Genomic DNA, 21537 nt, shown 5'->3' with positions numbered 1-21537 from the left:
TTCGAACCAAGAAAAATGTGCAAAACTTTAGAGCAGTGAGAGCCTGACCATAATGACTGATATAAGTGATACAAGTAAACCATGCAAGGAGAATAACCAAAACGCAAGTAACAACTGACGATCAAATGCTTAATTTAAGAGTCAAAACTAACAGGTTATAAGGGGCTGTTCGGTTCATTTCCATAAAATTATGGAAATGAATTCCCTCACAAAAAACCAAATCCAAAATTTTTTTAGGATATCTAAGGAATCCAAAACTTGTGTTTGATATGGAATGATAAAGTAAAGAATAGGAAAACAAAACTCATGTTTGTTTCATTTCCAAAGAATAAGAAAATGAGTGAGAAGAAATGCTGAGCTGGACACAATTGTCAGCTTTCTTAGCCCATTTCCAAGCCAAAATAAAGGATTTGGGGCTGTCCAAAAAAAACGTATTGTTTTCTCCCTTTTTAAGAAACCTTTTCTTAAAAAATTTTGAAACAAACACAACTTTTGGAATCTTATAATAGCCCAAAACCTACTTTTTGTTCCAAAAATGATGGTTTCCTAAAATTTTGGCCCAACCAAACAGCCCCTAATACTTCATATGAACTTTGTGGCATATATCAAAGCTTTGAAATATTATTTCAATATATAAATGAACAGAGAATATGTTGCAAAAAAGAACTTCAAACTTATAGGTTATACCACTATTTTATAACAAATATTACTGTACATGATGAGATGATGTATTCACCAACTTTGTTAATATGAGTGCACTGTACACTACTTAGAGTTAGCTAATAGGATCAATTATCAGGTCATGATACACTTAGAAGCAACATTAGGTCATTTCAGTACTTATGAATGTATTATTTGTCCGATGTGGACAGAGATAATAAAGAGAAACCATACACATACATTGGGAGACTCCCAAAACTTATGATAACAGAAACATCATCTTTTCAAATTAGAAAAAAGAACACTTTAATTGAAAAATGGTCAATATTAAATATTCAATAGGAAAACTCTGACTTTTGGCAGACCTTTCAAATGTTGCATACGTCTAATAAGAAAAGGCTAAAATACTTGTAACATATACAGCAAAGCAGATCATTTTGTCATCACTTTTCTTCTTTTACACATCATGTTGCTAGTTTTGAGAATCAAGATTGTGAACACAGTAAATTGGCAAGCATTAAGAGAATAAGAGGGCAAGCATTAAGAGAATAAGAGGGCAGAATCAGATATGTAATGCTGCCTCATATCTAAGAATTAGGAGGTAGAGAAACAATATGATAAGGGCCTGTTTGTTTGGCCAAAAAATGTAGAAAAGACCACCAAAAGAAAACTCACATGAAAAAATTGTCAGTTTTCTTTAGATTCGGATGTTTGGATGGTTAAAATAGAAAAAGGAAAGAGAGGGAAAAGGGGGTTGCCAGCTCACTTTGGGGGAATGTTGTTTTCCTTCCTAAAAACCCTGAAATTTGCCGATTTGGGAGAAAAGGGAGGCATCGGTTCCATTCCACAAAAATCTCTTGTTTTCACCCTAGGTTTACAATCACCGCCCCTTCTCCCTCTCATTTCACCTTCTCCCGCCTTCTGTTGTCCGACGACGATCTCCTTCTCCCGCCTTCCGCTAGCCTACAACGCCGTTGTTTCTCCCGTGGATTGTAGACGCTTGATCTCTACGGACCAGCTAATTTCTCGACCCGTTGCTATGCTATCTACTAATTTTCTTCATAAACGTGGCCATTCTTGTATATAATCTTCAAAATATTAGAAAATCTCTCTGCCCTAATTTTGATTGATTGGGTATACGACGGTTTTTTTCCCTGATTCGAGTGGGATGATGAATTTAACATAAAAAATCTTGATAAGTTTTATCAAGAATTGCATGAGAATGAATCACAAGCTAGGTTGTTTATGGGGAGGCCAACTATTATGCAAAATTTTGGCATATTTTTGTGAAACTAGCTAGTTATATCAATGCGCGTGTAATTATTTTTGTATGTAAATGAGCTAGATGATTGCTCATCCTTGTGCCTAACTATGGTAGATGTATTAAACTTACATTTGTGCAAAACTAATGCTACTATCTCTATCTTTATGCATCTCAGTCGTGGCTTTACATGTTATATTGAATGTTAGATTACTAATGCAAACTTGTTTGACTTGTTTACAAGTGGGGTAAGGTGAATGATTTCACCTCGATGAATTTAGAGTAACCTACATATTTCTAGTTTGATGGAATTAGAGTTAAAGAGGTATGCATATTTTGTGTTATGATGATGAGCTATTCTTAAGATATAACCAAAGTGTATATCAACAATATATTAACAAGACAATATATTGCAGCCAACATTGTTATTATAAACTTCATGGCGAGACAGATAATGAAGAAAATGGCCTTTTCTGAGCACATTTTCTATAATTTCTTTTGAGCTTTGGTTTGATTTCCATCTTTGGTTGTTCTATAATGGTTTCTCAATATTGGTTTCAACCTTGCTCTCGGTCTTGATTTCAGCCTCTTAGGATGTTCTGAGCACAGTTGTGTGCTTGCCTTATTCATTTCCAGCAAATGTCTGTTTTCAGTTGTGTGTTTTCCAGTTGTTGCTTGGCCTTTGGTTTCAGTTGTGTGCTTGCCAATGGTTTCAGTTGTGTGCTTTCTTTTGGTTTCAGTTTTGTTCCAACGTGAATGTATTTCCAGGATACGTTTGGTTGATTATTGTGTTGGTGCATACTTGGTTTCAGCTAATGCTATATTCATTAAAGTGCCAGCTAAATGACCAGCCCAGTGTTTTCAATGCGCGAGGCGCAATGCGGGGCGCAAAGTCAGTTTACGTGTACATGCGCAAGGCGCAATGCGATGCGCGCGCCCGAGCGAAGTGAGGCGCACTCCAAATAATATATTGCATCACTAATAACTATATTGCTAAATTTTATTTTCCTCTTTACAGGTTACAAATGGTGAATCAAGTTTCAAGTTTTAAGTCAACTAGTAGCACTGCACCTAGCTCAAATAACAAGATTCAATACTCGCAATCTCGCACAAGAAATCAGATAGGAGCACATTTTCAACAATTATTACTGATATGTATTAATAAGAAGCAAATAGTAGCAATTTCATAACTTCATAACTTTGCAGTTTGCACATTTCAACAATCATATGCTCATTTAAAATAAGATAAATCTCTCCTTATTAATCATTAGCCTATTATTAATCAAGTGATCAAACATCAACTAATCATTAGCCTTATTAATCATTAGCCTTATGATCAAACATCAGCTAATATAGTTAACTTTTTACTGTTAATTTAACTACAATAAAATAGTTACAGTGATTCATATAACAAATTAACATTGTTAAAAAATATTATGCTACAATAAAAAAAGAAAAAAACAAGCAAGGCTCTAGCTTGGCGTTGAGGATGAATTAATTTTTTACTATTAATATTAACTACAAGTATTTTTTATTGATACAATAGCTACAGTAAAAAGAACAAAAATGACCGAATCCCACTTAATTTACCTACAGGAAAACAAAGACAGGGAGCAAAAAGCAAAGAAAAAACAAAGAAGCTACAGTAAAAAGAAAAAAATGACCGGATCCCACTTAATTTACATACAGGCAAACGAAGACGGGAACAAAAAGCAAAGAAAAAGCAAAAGAACAAGTGAATCGACCGAAAAAACAAAGAAAAAAACGAAAGCTGGAAACGAAGGAGGAGAAAAAAAAAGAAAGCTGAAAATAGAAAAAACTAAAAAACGAAATACTAACCTTGCGCTGTCGATCTTCGTCTTCGTGGCCGCCCGTCTTCGTAGATGCAGACAAAGATCGGAGGAGAGGTAAGTGGATCTCAGAACCCTAGAGCTCGATTTAGTTCTCTCTGTTTTCATTCCCCCTTTTTGATTTCGGATTTACTTTTGGGAAGCGGGTTTGTACCCGAACCCAATTGATTGCGGTTCTGGAACTAGGGCGATCGCCCTGCGCTTGGCGTCAGGCGCTGCGGGGCGCTCCCCAGGCGCGCGCCCGACGCAAGCGTAGCGCCCCGCACCTGATGCGGGGCGCTATGCTATTGCGCCGAAGCGCCTCGCGCCCGAGGCGCGCGCCCCAAATCGCCCTTAACAACACTGGACCAGCCAATGTCTCTGTTCTTCTGTTTGGTTGCTTATTGTGTTAGTTATGATGGTGGTTTCAACCAGTGTTTGGTTATATACATGTGTGCTTGCCAGTTGTTGCTTGGCCTTTGGTTTCAGTTGTGTGCTTGGCCCTTGGAGCTCAGTTGTGTTGTGTTGGTAAGCAGTCTGAATTTGCAGCATCAGGTTTCTTCAAATCTTGTTCATTGAGCATTTTGGTTTTTCATTACATAAATTGTATTCAACTTTGGTTTGATTTCATTCTTGGATTGTTCAATAATGGTTTCAATTGTGTGCTTGGCCTTTGGTGCTTCATGCTAATTTTGGGTAGTTTATACTCAGTTCTCAGCTTTATAGTTTCAACAAGATTGCACTTAAAATGCTCCATTGTCTCCTCCATTAACAAATACGAATGCTATTAACATTTCCTATAATGACAAAAAAACTTTTGGTTTCAGTTATGAATTTCCAGCAAACAATTGGTTTCATCTAATTTGTTTTTAATTGGTTGAAATGGTTGTTATGTCATTGGTAATGCGATATTATGCTATGATGATGGCCGGATATATAATGTATGCAACCAAAGTTTATATTAGTAATCAATTGGCGAGGCAATAAATGCAGCCAACATTGCTATTATAAACTTCATGGCAATGCAGATAATGAAGAAAAGGGCTTTTTCTGAGCACATTTTCTATAAATTGTGTTAATCTTTGGTTTGATTTCAATCTTGGGTTGTTCGAGTCTTTGTTTCTCTCGAGTGGGTTTCAGCCTTGGTTTAGTCTTGGATATTTTCAGACTTGGTTTAGCCAAAGTTGGTTTAGTTTCAATCGAGTTGGTTTCAGACGAGTTGTGTGCTTGCCTTCTGAATTTACAGGCAATGTTGGTTTGCTTTCAATCGAGTTGGCCAAGTCGAGTTGTGTGCTTGCCTTCTGAATTTGCAGTCAATTAAGTGCGTTACATTATATTTTGTGTGCCTCAATTTGTGCTGTTAATATTTTGTCTTATGTGGGTGGTAATCACACCATGGTGACCACAATCAAGTTTTCTTGATTTTTTAGTTTAAAACAAACACTAGAAAATGAGGGAATCTATTCACACATCAATTGTTTTATTGTTTTTCAAGTTGAACCAAACTAAGAAAAGTGGTGGAAAGTACTTTCAACCCATATTTTTTAGCGAAACAAACACAAGAAACACTTTCCATGAAAGTGAAGAAAACACAATAAAGTGAAGAAAAATCGTTTTTGGAAAATAAAGGAAACGAACCAAACAGCCCCTAAGGGTATACATGCTATAATACATGCACTATAAAGCATATAAAGCCCATGTACCATCATAAAGGTGATCTCAGTTTGGAAATGGGAGTATGTATGAGTAGGAAACTATTTCTTGGGACAGACAGAATAACTAAATTACAAGTCAGAAAGATAACTCCTCTACCCTTTGAAATATTATAACATAGATGCTGCAATTAATTTGAACAAAGCTATGAAAGTATGGTAGTAAACTAATTTCAGAGACCTATATCTTTCCTACTACAGAGAAACTGTAAGTGCAGAATCTTGGGGTTACCATACACGTAATCGAATATAAGGAGAATTCAACTACAAGATAGATTTCATCATTTATTACCAGAACCACAAGACAAAGCATACAACATCCAACAGTAAGAACTCTTTATTTTGGACAGATTACCTTGTAAGCCATCACAAGTGAATTGAGTGCTTCCTGAATAGCGAGACGAAGAGATTGATCTTCTGATTTCAAAGCCGCGAAAAGCCGAACAGCCATGTCAGTTTTTTCTCTGGCGAAGACGTAGATGAAAGGAACTAAAAATGATCAGTATCTAACAAAGGACCAGTTAGTCATGTGCAAGTAACAATGAAACGAGCTTGAATTCATACCTGAAAAGATGAGGCATGCGAGATGCAAGCAGCCCGATTGCTTGGAATGCAAATGTTTTAGTATCACGAGCAGTAGACTCTAAAAAATAGAACAAAATTATAACCTAAATGTGCCATCGAGCAGACAAATGCACTACTTATGCTTTGCAGAACCTTAAAAAGGACTACAGAAGGGGCAAAAACAAAAACAAAAGTCCAGGAGGAACCTGTTTCTCTTGAGGAACCATCAAGATCTTTTAGTATAGCACTTAAGATGACAGGACCCATAAGCTTCAGTTGATCAATTGCCGCCTGCATCAAAACAGAAGTGTCATGACCTAATAACATCATAACATTTTAGAAACTTCTTCCAAGAATTTCTGAAACTAAAATGCCTCTTGGAAACAAATATAACGATGAAAAACATTCTTTTGAACAAAAAATAACAGTAAAATTGTGGAAGATGTTATGGTTAATGTCAATGATTCAACGATTAGAGAGTTCAAAAAATACCATAATTTCTAACTTCCCATTTCAACTGTGATCCCTATTTGAAGAGTCTATTTCAAGCAATTTTTTTCCTCTATTGTAAGATAGAGATTATAAACAATGGTGCTGAATGTTTGATGACACTGTCCATGACTGATTCAGAATAGTTAAGGGTCTAGAAAATGGTACTTAAGGAATTCTACGCTGCTAAAATATGAACAAAATACAAAGCTGAATAGGACGCAACCATGTATTAACTCAGGTATACCAAATAAGGAAAGAAATTTTAAAGCATTTACTAAGCTTCACTCATGTAGTTAATGGAAGTAGCTAAATTTGAACACTGCTTGTTAGGTTACTATCTACGAAAAACACATTTACATCTGAAGAAATTTAAACAGAAATGATAAAGTACAAGGAGGCAAAGTAATAGACAGCAGTTTACAAGAGATCATACTAACGATCAACAGTTAACATAGGTAAGGCTAAGGTTAATGCTTTTTGGAATAAAAAGCAAAATTAACAATTTGAATTTGTGCTCAAATTTGCCTCGAACATCAAATTAATGTTAAAATAAGAATCCAAGTTGTTACTTTTGGAATAAAATAAATTAACAATTTGAATTTGTGTTCGAATTCGCCTCGAACAAAATTAACTTGAATTTGAATTTGTGTTCAAATTCGCCTCGAACATAAAGGATTCAAAAGGCAACTGTCTCATTCAAAAATAAATCAACAGAACATTATTAAACAATATTAAGAAGAAGAAAAAGAAAATATCTACTGTGTCACAAGAAAAGCTTCACAATAAAAAACAAAATTAACAAAATGATAAAATAAGAATCCAAGCCACACATTACAAACTACTAAAAGATGCAGAAGGAAAATACCTACATGTTTAAATACCCATACAGTGAACTCCATTCCCATTTGCTTCAGCCTTGAGGTAGTTCCACCACCTGCAATAAGCCGAACGTCGGTGGAATAAGAAAAGTCACATAATTCAATTACAATATATACTTTGAGATAAATCTTACAGCTAACTAAAAAACAAAATAGGATAACATAACCAAACAAGATTTAGGACCACTAGGGGTGAAAATGAAGGGATCGAATCGAATACCACGGTATTAGAAATCAAATTCCGTAATATATGCTCAATTTGAATTTGTGTTCGAATTCGCCTCGGACATCAAATTAATGTTTGAATTTGATTTGTTATAATAGCAATAAATTCCATATTCATTCGTGAATACTCGATCATCTTGGCTGGTAGATCACTACGTACTTAACTAGATGGTCTTGGGTTCGAATGGGCCTTTTGGCATCATTAACACTTAAATGTATTATGTTTTTACTTCATAGTTTAATTATCTAGTGGGCATTTGGGCATCATTTAACACCTAAATGTATTATTGTTTACTTTAGTGTAAATATCTAGCAGAGAAATAAAAGTCAACCCTCTTAATCAATAGCATTATTGACAAAACAATTAAAAATAAATAGATAAAAAATACAGAACTTTGTATAAAATTTGTAATAAAAGTTTGGATGCGTAATATTTACAATAAATTTAATTAATAGGACCAAAATGTAAAAAGTTATCAAGTAGTTAATAGTCAACTGAATCGAGTATACATTTGATTAAATTCTATTCATTTATACGCCGAATACTAAAATTTATTCGTTTAGTATTAAATAAACTACTGAATTGAATATGACCAAATATATGGACCAGTGTTTTCAAAGGCATGCTCATCACTGTGCCTCATCCGCCATGTGATGCACAGGGCAATGGGGAAGCGCCCGCATCTAATGCAGCAGCGTCTCTTGTGCCTCATAAGTGACAGTGCTTCGAGTAGGGCGCATACTAGGCATAGCCACATATAGAATTGTTCTTTAACATTTCAACCGGGTCTTTATACCTGATGAATCATACCCAAAAAGCAAAATAAAACCGCTAAGCCTTTGACCTTTCTAGTAGCCTAATTGAGGACCACGTGTTCGCTTCAATATTAGTCTTGATTTGACTTTTGATTTGAAAATTTATGAACTTTGCTTTATGTTGGATGTGTTAGCATAAGAAATTAAGACCTTATTTTGTGATTTCATAGTAGACGTTGTTTATCTTGACATATTTTTATGTGAAGATATATAACAATGCTCTTTTGTGCTTGATAACCATCTTGAAAATTATGTTTATAGTTTGTGTCTCGTTTCACACGGGCGTGCGCATCGCATTGCGCCTTACACATGTACGCGTAAAGAGACTTCGCATCCTGCATTGCGCCTTGCGCATTGATAACACTGATATCGACGAATATTAACATAATTGCTTTTATTATGAACTGCTAAAATGAGAAAATATTAGATATTGATGGTCAAGAAATATCCAAACAGTAATCAATTTTCCTATTTACGATCAATCATTCATCAAGATTGTGACATTGAAGATAATTTGGTTCATCGAATCATATCGAGATGGTTACACTGAAGTACTTCTGGAGTCCTATATGATCAAAGAATACAAGACCAACAATGCTTATAGCTCAGAATGTTGTGAAATTCTAAAACATGTGCAGAAAATGAATGTAGCTACATTGACAATGTTATGGTGGACTTGTATATATATACTACGAGAAAGAATAAAAAATGACAACATTAATAGGAGGTTTGAAGTTTCTATTGAGGCTAAACACACACACACACTATAAGGATATGATAGTGCCAATGGTAAACTTAACGACAGAGGAAATAGCCCTAAACAGAACTAAATGGTAGAGTAGGATTCATGTAGATGGCACCAAAAACTTGAAATAATGGCTTCGTTGTTGTTATTGGTAAATAGAATATGGAATATCATCATAAATCTTTTATTTGTTGATTTCTTTTTTAGTTATTTACATATCTTTTGAAGGTTGGTACAATGGTAAAAGTTATCATCATGTGATCTAGAAGTTGCAAGTTCGAATTGTGGAAATAACGTCTTGTGAAAAGTTCAAGGTGATGCAAGAGAACCTTTCTGACGCATAGTGCGAGCTTTGTGTATCGGGCTATTCACCCACTTTATTAGAGATTCATCTATCAGCAAGAAGATACGAACTTCTGCATCAAATCTGAAGATAGGTTTCATTATAAGTTTATAACTACAAAGAAGCATTGGCTTATAAGTTAATTTTCGTGTGCTGTAAAGTTTGTTTCATTATGACTCAGGCTCTAGCATAAAAAGTGTGAAAATAGAGTGATGAATCTATTAATTGTATTATATATAACAATGCAATTACAATAGCATATTTCGCTTTCCGTGCTAGTTAACAATTTAGAGAATATATTAGTTAACACCCAGCTTTAAGGTTTTAAAAAGGAAAATAGTCCATCGCTAGGATACACTCAGCTACATAATCAGCCAACTCATTTCTTTTAAAATCGCTATTTTAATTCCAGTTAGTAGGACGTTAACGTAAAATGTAGTCATTGTGTGACGTAAATCAGCAATAAAGCATAGAGAATGAAAGAAAATAATAGCTTACCATAAATGCAACCAAAGATGCACTGCAAAGTCAAAGGAAAAGAGTTGGCTGCAGCAATTGAATGGCAGAAAACAGACATAAGACGAGCTCTCAATGCAGGATTTGCAGGAGTAACTCTGGATTCTTCAACTATGTTTTCAACTCCAACAGTTCCTAAATTGATAAAATACATGACAGATTAGCTAATCAAAAACAATTGCATTCATTGTACTAGTTATATGCATGCTCCAGTTTTCAATCAAATGTGAGTTTGGTCTAGAAGAATTATCACAGGTTGTCATTGTGTAATGGTCTACTTTAGAGAAATGAATAACCAAGAAATATTTCAAGTTTAAATAGATGTAATGTAACTTTTGGTGGTCGTCACAATTTTGTTTCGAATAATTTTGAGGCAACTTAATGTATTCATAGAAAATATTTGTTGTTGGCCACTTTGATGTGGACAGATGCACTTATGAAAAATTAAAAGATTATCCTCATTTAATTTAGTAAACAGGTTGATTATCAAGATGGAAACCATGTTAACTTAATTGAGCTCAATTTTAAGTGGGTTTTGGGTTTGACAAGACAAGCCCTTTTCATTCTAGTAAATACTAAATACGTTGTCTTAACACAAAATTCAATCACACAATAATATCCTGTGCTCCCTATCTAACACAAGCCCTAGTTAATATCTAAGAAAATTTTGGCAGAGGATGAAAGATGACGGAGTGATTGGCACACCAGATGAGTCCATCTCCTAGCACATATTCTCATATGCCCTTCCTGTTGTCTCCTGTTCATTGGTTCTTGGGTTTTAAGCATCATTCTGGTTTTCTCGTTTACTTCTGACTTTTAAAGCCTTTGGCAAAGTCTCAAAGTTCAGATCACAAGTCCAAACCATTGCAAAATAAGATTACTAAACAACTTTATATACAGCCAATTTCAATCAATTCTTATCAAAATAAGGTTGTTCCGGTAACATGGCATGTTTCAGCCAGTTTCAGTTTAAAATGAACCAGAAACAAATCACGTGTAACCCGCTAGAATCACCCAAGTCTGAGCACAAACCCTAGTTTGGATCACCGAGATATTTTTGATAAGATGTGTGATATGTCCCAGTATTAGTAGGTATAGGATGAAACATAGGGTAATATGATATCATTTTGCTATAAAAAATTACAATCATCTCCTCAGGCATATCATATCAACAAGAGGAATTTTTTAGTGGAGAAATTTAGGAAACCATACTAGAATTTGCATTGGGCACAAATGACATTTGATTAATATTGTTTAAAAGGTGATGAAGGTTAGATGCGGCTATGAGTCTATGACCATGAAGCATTGCAAGAAAAACTGTTTGGTATTGATCTTCATATATGTTTCTGTAGTTTAGAGAGAAAAAGAATAATCTCTTTTGTATTTTGAATAATCGGAATACAATGTATATTTATAATACAGAGCCTAACTAATTCTACTAAACAAATCTCTAGATTACAGTAAAGCCTAACTAATTCTAGTAAACAGATCTAAACAAATTTAATTCTGTACATAAGCTTCCTAGAAAATAGGAACTAACTACCTAATATTATTCGACACCCCCCCTCAAGTTGGTTTGTAAATATCGAGCAAACCCAACTTGCTAACAAGTGACTCAAAAGTAGGCTTGAAGAGCCCCTTAGTTAGAACATCTGCTGTTTGTTCCGTTGTTGGAAGAAACGGTATGCAAACTGCACCACTCTCAATCTTCTCTTTGATGAAGTGTCTGTCGATCTCCACATGTTTGGTTCGGTCATGCTGTACGGGATTGTTTGCTATGCTTATTGCAGCCTTGTTGTCACAGTACAACTTCATAGGACCGTCCATAGGTAGTTTAAGTTCTTCCAAGATCCTTTTCAACCAAATCAGTTCACAAATCCCACTTGCCATGGCTCTAAATTCGGCTTCTGCACTACTTCTTGCAACAACGTTCTGTTTTTTACTCCGCCATGTAACTAAATTACCCCAAACATATGTGCAATATCCTGTTGTGGACCTTCTGTCAGTAACTGAACCAGCCCAGTCAGCGTCGGTGTAGGCCTCAATTCCCCTGTGCTCCTTTCTTTCAAAGAACAATCCTTTTCCTGGAGTACCTTTAAGATACCTAAGAATTCTGTATGATGCTTCAAGGTGTTCTTTCTTTGGTGAGTGCATAAATTGACTAACCAAACTTACCGCAAATGCAATATCTGGACGAGTATGAGACAAGTAGATGAGCTTTCCAACTAATCTTTGATACCTGCCTATATCCACTGGAATACCCAAACTGCTATCACCCAATTTGAGGTTAGGATCAACTGGAGTATCTACTGGTTTGCATCCTGACATTCCTGAATCCTTCAAGAGATCCAGAATATACTTCTGTTGACTCACAATCAATCCCTTCTTTGATCTTGCTACTTCCATGCCCAAAAAATACTTAAGGGCTCCAAGATCCTTAATTTCAAATTCCTTGGTGAGATTCTTCTTCAATTTGTCAATTTCTTCATAGTCATCACCTGTTAAAATTATGTCATCAACATAAACTATTAGTATCACAATCTTCTCCCTGTCTGTTCTCTTAAAAAACATGGTGTGATCGGATTGCCCTTGTAAGTAGCCTTGTTTTTTAACAGACCCTGCAAATTTGTCAAACCAAGCCCTTGGTGACTGTTTAAGTCCATATAAGGATTTTTTTAGCTTACAAACCTTAGTTCCAAACCGTACTTCAAAACCCGGTGGTGGTACCATATAAACTTCTTCCTCCAAGTCTCCATTGAGGAAAGCATTCTTGACATCTAGTTGTTGAAGAGGCCAATTGAGGTTGACAGCAACACAACAAAACCCGAACTGTATTTAACTTGGCTACTGGAGCGAATGTCTCCATATAGTCAATTCCATAGGTTTGAGTGAAACCCTTTGCAACCAGTCTTGCCTTATACCTCTCAAGAGATCCATCTGAGTGATATTTCCTGACTGTTTACCTTTTTCAGAAAGGATAGAATTTTCAATATTCACAATATCTTTAATTTTTGAAGTATCAGTTTCTGACTCAGTAATAACATTTTGATTTTCCTCATTTAAATTTGAAGTTGGCTCAGGATTTTGTGAATTTAAATTCAAATCTGTTTTAGCTAAAGTATTAGTTAATAAATCCGGATTTTGTTGATTATTTAGATTTGAAGTCAAATCTTTTTCAACCACTTTTTCAACCAACAAATCCGAATCTTTTTGAACCACATTTTCAGCTAACAAATCCGGACTTATAAGATTTGATTCATTTGAAAAATTATCAGAATTATCTTCCAAAGAATCCGGACTACTCAAAAAATCAAGGTCTGAAATAGTCACCGAATCTTCTTTCCTAGTATTCATATTTGAAATCTCCCCTTGAAGATGAGGGACAAAAAACAATTTGTTTTCAAAAAATGAAACATCCATAGTGACAAAATATTTTTTAAGTGAAGGAATAAAACATTTGAACCCCTTTTGTGAAGTTGAAAAACCCACGAAAAATCCTTTATGTGCCCGAGTATCCAGTTTACTTCTTTGTTTATCCGAATTGTGCACAAAGACTGTGCAACCAAAAATTTTTAATGGTAGATTTGAAATTAGTTTGGAACTCGGATTTGACTCTTGAAAAATCTGGATAGGAGTTTTGAATTTTAAAATTCTTGAAGGCATTCGATTTATCAAGAAAACAGCATGTAAAAGAGCATCTCCCCAAAATTGTTTTGGAACATTAGCAGTAAACAGTAAAGCACGTGTAATTTCTAAGATGTGTTTATTTTTTCGCTCAGCAACACCATTTTGCTGAGGTGTATCAAAACACGAGCTTTGCTGTATAATTCCTTTTTCCAAGAAAAATTGGCCTAAAATTTTTGTGAAATACTCTCTTCCATTGTCACTTCTTAAAATTTTTATTTTTCCATTAAATTGTGTTTCCACCATAGCGAAAAAATTTTTGAAAATTTCTCCAACTTCAGATTTTTCCTTCATTAAATAAACCCAGCTTACTCGAGAATGATCATCAATAAAGGACACAAACCAACGTTTTCCAGAATGGGTAGGAATCCTATAAGGACCCCAAATGTCACTATGAATTAATTGAAATGGTTTTGAAGGTTGATATGGACGTGAGGGAAAAGAAGAACGATGTTGTTTTGCCATAACACAAATTTCACAACTAAATGAGGAAAGATCTTTATTCAGAAACAAATTTGGAAACAAACATTTAAGATACTGAAAACTTGGATGTCCTAACCTATAATGCCATAGCATGACATCATTGTTACTGAAATTTGAAACATAACATGAATTTTTAACAATTTTATTCGAGTAGTTTCCATCCTCAAAAAAATACAGACCTCCATGTTGTCTAGCATTGCCAATCATCCTCCCCGAGACCAAATCCTGAAATTCACAGTGGGATGGAAAGAAATTAGCCTTGCATTTTAATTCTCTTGTTATTTGACTGACAGATAACAAATTACATGAAAGATTAGGAACATGAAGAACATTTTCAAGGATAAGAGATGAAGAAATTCGTATGGATCCCTGTCCAGCAATGGCTGAAAAAGAGCCATCTGCAATCTTAATTTTTCTATTTCCTGCTGCAGGAGAATATTTGAGAAATAAATGGGAATTACTGGACATGTGATCTGTAGCTCCTGAATCTATTATCCAAGGACCACAACAAGATTTGACAGAATAGGCTTTTGGATAAGGATTACCTTGATGGGCTAAAGAACAAAAAGAGGAATCAGAAGTCTGTTGAGATTGTAGAAGTTTGCATAAATTTGCAATCTGGTCCTTCATTGAAGAGGATAATTCAGGAGTAGATAATTGTCCTTGAGATTGAACAGCCGCTGAGGAGTGTGCTCGGCTATCAAATTTCTTCCTCCAATTTGCTGGTTTGCCATGAATTTTCCAGCAATTTTCCTTCCTATGCCATGGCTTCTTGCAGTGCTCACAAAAAAAATTTTCACCTTCAGAAGATTTGGTCACCAAGGCTGAATTTGTAGGTTCCACAATTCCAGGATTGGAAACAGAATTGTTCATCACTTTTCTCCGGCCTTCTTCCTGGCGAATTGCAGAGAAGACTTCCCTAATGGAAGGCAGAGGTGTTCTGCCTAGAAGACGCCCCTTAATCTCATCAAATTCATGGTTAATTCCTGCCAAAAACATAAAGACACGATCATTCTCCTCTCTTAAGCGAAATCTAGCCAAATCCCGAGGGTTCTCCCACTGGTCATTGTAGCACAGATCCAATTCTTGCCACATTGAAAGCATCTCATTGTAGTATGATGTTGCATCTTTATCACCCTGCTTGGACAGCCACAATTTCTTTTTTAATTCGAAGATTTGAGAAGAACTGTGTAAATTTGAATAGGTCTCTCTAAGAGCTTCCCATATTTCCTTGGCTTCCATGAACATATACGGACGACGAATGGACTCCTCCATTGAATTGAGTAGCCATGTCGTGATTAGTGAATTATCTGAACGCCAACGACGAAAAGCTGGATCCTTCTCCTCTGGTGGTTTTGTTTCTCCTGTTAAGAAACCTAATTTACCCCTGCCATCTATGGCAAGTTTCACAGACTGGGCCCATTCAAGAAAATTTCTGCCATTCAAACGAATAACAGTAATTTGGAGAGAATTGTGGCTTCCTGTCTCTAGATTGGTTTGAACAGGTAGGCTAGTAACATCAGAAGAAGAAGACATTGTATATTTACCCGATTAGGAGAAAAGAATGGTTAAACCAGAAAGGAAAGGATACGAAAAAATACTTAAGAGAAGGGAAGGTTATTCAGAAAGATTCTGAAGGAACAATGAAGGGAAGGTGTCTCTCAAATCTCCAGGTAAACAAACCTGGCTCTGATACCATGTAGTTTAGAGAGAAAAAGAATAATCTCTTTTGTATTTTGAATAATCGGAATACAATGTATATTTATAATACAGAGCCTAACTAATTCTACTAAACAAATCTCTAGATTACAGTAAAGCCTAACTAATTCTAGTAAACAGATCTAAACAAATTTAATTCTGTACATAAGCTTCCTAGAAAATAGGAACTAACTACCTAATATTATTCGACAGTTTCTAATATAATAGATCACTACATTTTTTCTTTCTACGAGATGTTGCCTGAACAGATGAAATAATCAAGATGGCTTGTTATAACTTCAAAGGCACTGATTTCACCTAAGCAATTTGAGAAACATGCTCAAATTGCTTGACAAATTCAATCAACTATAACCTACTAAAAGCTGTATTATAGACTTGAATGTTAGTTTTTAGTTTGCCAGAATATAAAACATGCATCAAATACAATCAATATGTTCTTAGGAACAGTTTGCAACAGTCAGGTGAGCCACATACCATTAAATAGCATGAATAGTCCTCTTATCAGATCAGAGTCATCTAGGTTTACACCAGCAGCCTTACGCTTTAACAGCTCCTCTCCCCTTCTGGTAATAGCCTCCTGGCTTGAACCAGTAAAAAAACAAGAAGAGTCAAGGTTATGCACTTCTTCTATTTTGTTAGCTCAGGTGATCCAACAGATACATACCCATCAGAGGCAGCAGCCAGATACAGAGGATATACACGCTCAGGAGGAAATTGCATTGCTTCTACAACATTCAAAATTCCAAGCTGTTGGAAACACCTTGAATTATGAAAGAGCAAAATGCAATACATTCTAAACAAGCATACTCATAAAGGGCAACTATATTATAGTTATGACCATCATATACAGAAGGGGCTAAGAAACTTATAAAAACTTACCTTTCTAGTCAAAAGTGTGTCACCTTTCAGTGGAAGCTTGCCAGTAACACGATTTGACTGAACAACTGAAAGTCCTGCCAGCAATTTAGCGCTAAAGACAATGTGATATCAATATTCTAGAACAAAAGCAATAAATCAAAAATTTTAAAATTTGTCGTCACAGTTTGGATGTCATACTCAATTGGTTGGTACAGAATTGTATGATAACAGAACTCCAGAAATAGTTTTCCCTCATTATGGTTGCTAATTGTTCTATACTTTCCAGCAATATTTTCCGCAATCCGGCTTGAATGGCATTCACCAATCACCTGACGTCAACATAAAACAAACTTGGTAACTTTAACTGTTGTGGAATTTAGAGGAACAACAGACACTAAACATGGCAACATCCAAAAAGGGGGTGTTTGGTTCAAGCAAAACTTTGGCATTTGGTGTGGATTATAAGTTTTGGGATCAAAAAGTGAATTTTTTATGTTTAGGGATTCCATATTTGGTGTTTGTTTCAAGAAATTTTTTAGAATGTTGAATCATAAAAATGCAGAAAGTACCCAATTTTTAGAATTTGCCAAATCCTCTCAAATTTGGCAAATCCCATAAATGAGTACACTTACCTCTCTTTTTATACCTTTGTATTTTTTTTTTTTGGAGATAACCTCACCAAGATAAGCATATTCACTTTATTTTCTTTTCAAGAATTTGTTATCCTATAATTTGAGTTTGAACCAAACAAGATATTACAAATTTTAGGATTTGCTTTTCTATAATAATGTTGAAACAAACAAAATATTAGAAATCCCAAAGCCTGTATAAGACCCTATGGATTTGAAATTCTCCATGATATTACAAATTCTAAAATTTTGGCATTTGAACCAAACACCCCCAAAGCATCTATTGTGTGACAAAAGGAACAACAAAGTTAAGGAATGTTCATATTATTATTAAAGAGAATTCCACAAGATTAACAACATTGATGAGGGATGAGCAGGTTTTTCATTTTGATGTTCCCTGCTCCTGCACATTGGTCAATAATACAATGGTCACGTCTATTGTCCTACTCATCCCCAGAGGAGATCAACACCCCAGTTTCATCCATTGCCCTACTCATCTCCAGAAGTGAAGTGACTGACATCCCAAGTTGTCCCAGTCATACTCCAACTTAATGTTCCATTCTTTCAATACCAGGTCTCTTCCTATTCAAAGCAGATTACTTCCTGTTAAGGATACTACTGTTACAAGAAGGAAAAAAAAGGCTAAAATATCAATTTTGTCCCCGAACTAAGGTCTCATACTCAAAGATCAACTTAATGTTCCATTCTTTCAATACCAGGTCTCTTCCTATTCAAAGCAGATTACTTCCTGTTAAGGATACTACTGTTACAAGAAGGAAAAAAAAGGCTAAAAGATCAATTTTGTCCCCGAACTAAGATCTCATACTCAAATTGTGCCCCCCCCCACCTTTTTTTGCCTCAACTTAGTCCTCATACCACACCTTAGTTAGAAATTGGGTGTTAACTTTTCATTTATGACCATATTACCCTTAATGAACTAGCAATACTAGAAGGTCATGTACTTTAGAAAGATAAAAAAATTATTTTTAGCATGTAATATTTATTTAAGGTTTTTTTCATTCTCATGTCGTGTTTAAAACTGTGAAGAAGATATCTGTTCAATTTTAATTTTTAAAGAGCCTTTGAAAAGTTATTAAATTTCAAATGTTGATATCAGTGTTTTGGATTCTCTGGTTTAGCAATCTATCGTTACTTGAACACAGGCCGAAACATATTTATTTCGGCATCAGTGGAGCTGTGGAGGATGTATGTAAGGTTTTATGTACTATGAGTTGCATTTGAATAGCTAGTTTGAGGTTTCATCTGGAGAAATTGCTCCTCCCTGTTGTGCAAGGATGTGAGTGATTCCAATTTTGCAATTCTGATTATTTAATCATTCTATGGGATAAAGGTAATCCACAAAGTTTTTCAAGTTGTAAGAGAAATGTTTTACTTGTTATTTTTTCATCTACGTACATCTCTATTCAAGAGCCAAATAATCAAGATTAGCACAACCATATGCTATGCAGGAAAGTACATTGGATGAATAAATAGTTGTAAAAACTTATTATTATATGAAATGTAATGACAGGGTAATGTAAACAATGGGTTTAACAGGTAACATAAACAGGGGGTTCAACAGGTTTGAAGGGTATAAAAATGTAATGACAGGGTAATAAATTATTGGACGAATAGCAGTTCTATCCATTCTCTTGGTTCGGAGGGCTGTATTGCAGAGAGGCACTTCACAGGAAATCATTCTCTCTTTTTTTCAATGAAAGGAATTGTACATTGTAATATTGTCCTTTCAATTTTTATGTAACAGAATTTTTTACAGAGAGTTGAATTAGAACTATGTTTACACCTAACTAGGGGTACAAGAACTAAGTAGAGAAAAAAGAAAGTGGGAGCACCAATTTGAGTATTAGGCCCTAGTACAGGGATCAAATTGCTCTTTTAGCCAAAAGAAAAGAAGATTGATATATTTACTTTCAAGTTGACTAGTCACTTAAATTTACCCTATGCACCAAGCACCTACAAAACCATGATGACATATGATGGCAATCATGGTTATCTAGCTGACTCTAGGTTATCCCAGGTGCAATATCATGGTTCTACATCATGGTTTTACTTAAATAAATTGAAATAATAACTTATTTGTTTTGAGTCCCCTACAAGTGCATGCTGATTGTACAGGTGATATGGTGCTACATCATCATTGTTTTTTAGGTGCTTATAGCTTCCGGCCTCTAAACAATCTCCAACAAGATCATGACCCCGTTGTGCCTCTAATAAACAACCCAAATCCACTTCCATGTGTAGCCATGCATACTCACTGAAACCTCTGGCACAAAGCATCACTAGCGGTGACTCACAAATAAGTTATTCCCACACAAACTGCCCAAGCCTACAAAGACTCATTGCATTGAAACCGACTGTAACTAGTCAGTGGGCACACACTCTGGATGCACAGCCACACAAATGCTCAATTACATGCAAGACACGGTCCAATAATCCCGACACAGGTTCCTAGTTCAAATAATTTCTTGAATATGCAACATAAGTTGAATTATTTGTGACCAAAATAATATCTACTACATTGACCAAACTACTAGCAATTTTCATGAAGCAGCTAAAATTAACCTCTCATACCTTTGCAACAATCCTCAAAATGATATCTTGATGCTGTTGAGGCCGCTTCCCAAGACCCACCAACAGCTCAGGCGCGGATTCCTCCTTAACCTACACACCCAAATTTACCCCCCTATAAGCAATCTGAAACCCTAACAAAGCAAAGCAGCAAACCAGTAGCTAACCTCTTTCGGCAATCGCTCGAACGCCATCTCAATGTACACAATGCAAAAATTCCTCACCATCGAAACCGCATTCGGCTCACTGTAAACCCTCCATATCTCCGAGAACGGCAGCCCGATCTCCGGCCGGTGCTTGACTCGCTTGTTCACATGACTCAAAATCTCGAGAACCTAGCAACGGAAAGTAGGAAGGGGTTAGGGTTAGGGTTTTGGAGAAACCCTAGAATTTGGGGGATTTTACCAGTTTGCGGATGGATTGGGAGGGAGAGGAGAGGGAGGAGATGGAGTAAGGGAGGATCTTGGGGAGGAGGGAGGAGAGGTTGGAGTCGTCGGCGAGGGCGAGGCGAGTGAGCATGCGATCTAGGGTTTCTTCTATCTGAGCGTCGGATTGCGATAGAGACGATGAAGAAGCGTCCGCCATTTTTTTCTGAGTTTTTTTGTTTGATAGAAATTATGGGAAGAGAAAGGTAGAAGAGGGGGTTTGTTGATGGGTTTTTGCGTGTGTAGTTTGGGTGAGCGGGGATTTCTTGGAGCGCAGGGAATTCTTGTTTGTTTTGTGTAATTTTGTATATTTCATTTCTTGATTGGGTTTTTCTGATATTCCTCTAAGGGGTGTTTGTTTCAAATCCCAAAATTTATGGATATGGATTTCACATGGGATTTGAAATCCATAAATTTTTTGATGGGTTTTGGGATTCCTAAAACTTTGTTTGTTTCATCAATATTTTGGGATTTGGAATGCTATAATTTGTAAATTCTTGTTTGTTTCAAACTCAAATTGTAGCATTACAAATTTTAGAATTTGAAATCCATAGTTGTAACAAACAAGTTTTAGGATTACCAAAATAATAGATGGTGAATATAAGAACTTTGGTGAGCTTACCTCCCACAAAAAAATAAATACAATTGTATAACATACAAGGTGCAGATTCAGTTTGTTTCAGGCCCCTTTAACAAAAATTAAACAAAATCTGTCCAAACTCCACATCCCCACAACCATCTCAGCATACTCCACATCCCCACAACCATCAACCTGATGCCCGTTCGTTATCGGATCCATAACTCAAGATCCGAAACCAATCACCAAGCTGGATTTTCCCCCCTTTTGTTTACACAGATAAAACTAAAATAAAAAATTCAGAAAAAAGGAGGAGGAGCCAGAGGAGAGAACCAACAAAGTAGCAGAAAAGCAGCAGGGCCCAATTTCAACCCTACAAGATTCGGACGCAGATCCGAACCCGATAAGAGGAGCAATTTCCTTCAGAGAACGTCTCAGAAGCAGCAGGATGATGAACAACCCCAAGCCCTAAAAATGAAGAAAAGAAGATCAAAAAAAGGCGAGCCGCACAGTGGAGAAATTCCCCCATCCG

At 35.7% G+C, this 21537-nt stretch overlaps 1 protein-coding gene across 3 annotated transcripts in view; it reads right to left on the bottom strand.

Annotated features, from left to right (window-relative positions):
* Positions 1-20723, bottom strand: part of LOC109820367 (proteasome-associated protein ECM29 homolog) — a 51857-nt gene extending 31134 nt beyond the window's left edge. For 2 of the 3 annotated variants that reach the window (XM_020386493.1, XM_020386494.1), the window contains exons 1-12: positions 20409-20723; positions 20171-20338; positions 20007-20096; positions 16984-17114; positions 16807-16897; positions 16592-16674; positions 16402-16508; positions 10024-10176; positions 7388-7452; positions 6233-6317; positions 6027-6105; positions 5818-5926 (exon numbers count right to left, since the gene is read on the bottom strand). In XM_020386493.1, coding sequence (XP_020242082.1) covers positions 5818-5926; positions 6027-6105; positions 6233-6317; positions 7388-7452; positions 10024-10176; positions 16402-16508; positions 16592-16674; positions 16807-16897; positions 16984-17114; positions 20007-20096; positions 20171-20338; positions 20409-20588 — 1341 coding nt within the window. In that variant the 5' untranslated portion in view covers positions 20589-20723. Of the gene's footprint in view, positions 1-5817; positions 5927-6026; positions 6106-6232; positions 6318-7387; positions 7453-10023; positions 10177-16401; positions 16509-16591; positions 16675-16806; positions 16898-16983; positions 17115-20006; positions 20097-20170; positions 20339-20408 lie in introns of those variants that run through there. The other variant, XM_020386495.1, reaches the window with a different exon arrangement.

Source organism: Asparagus officinalis, chromosome 8 (assembly GCF_001876935.1).
Source record: "Asparagus officinalis chromosome 8, Aspof.V1, whole genome shotgun sequence".
NCBI classification, from domain to species: Eukaryota; Viridiplantae; Streptophyta; class Magnoliopsida; order Asparagales; family Asparagaceae; genus Asparagus; species Asparagus officinalis.
This window is presented reverse-complemented; position numbering and strand designations above follow the sequence as displayed.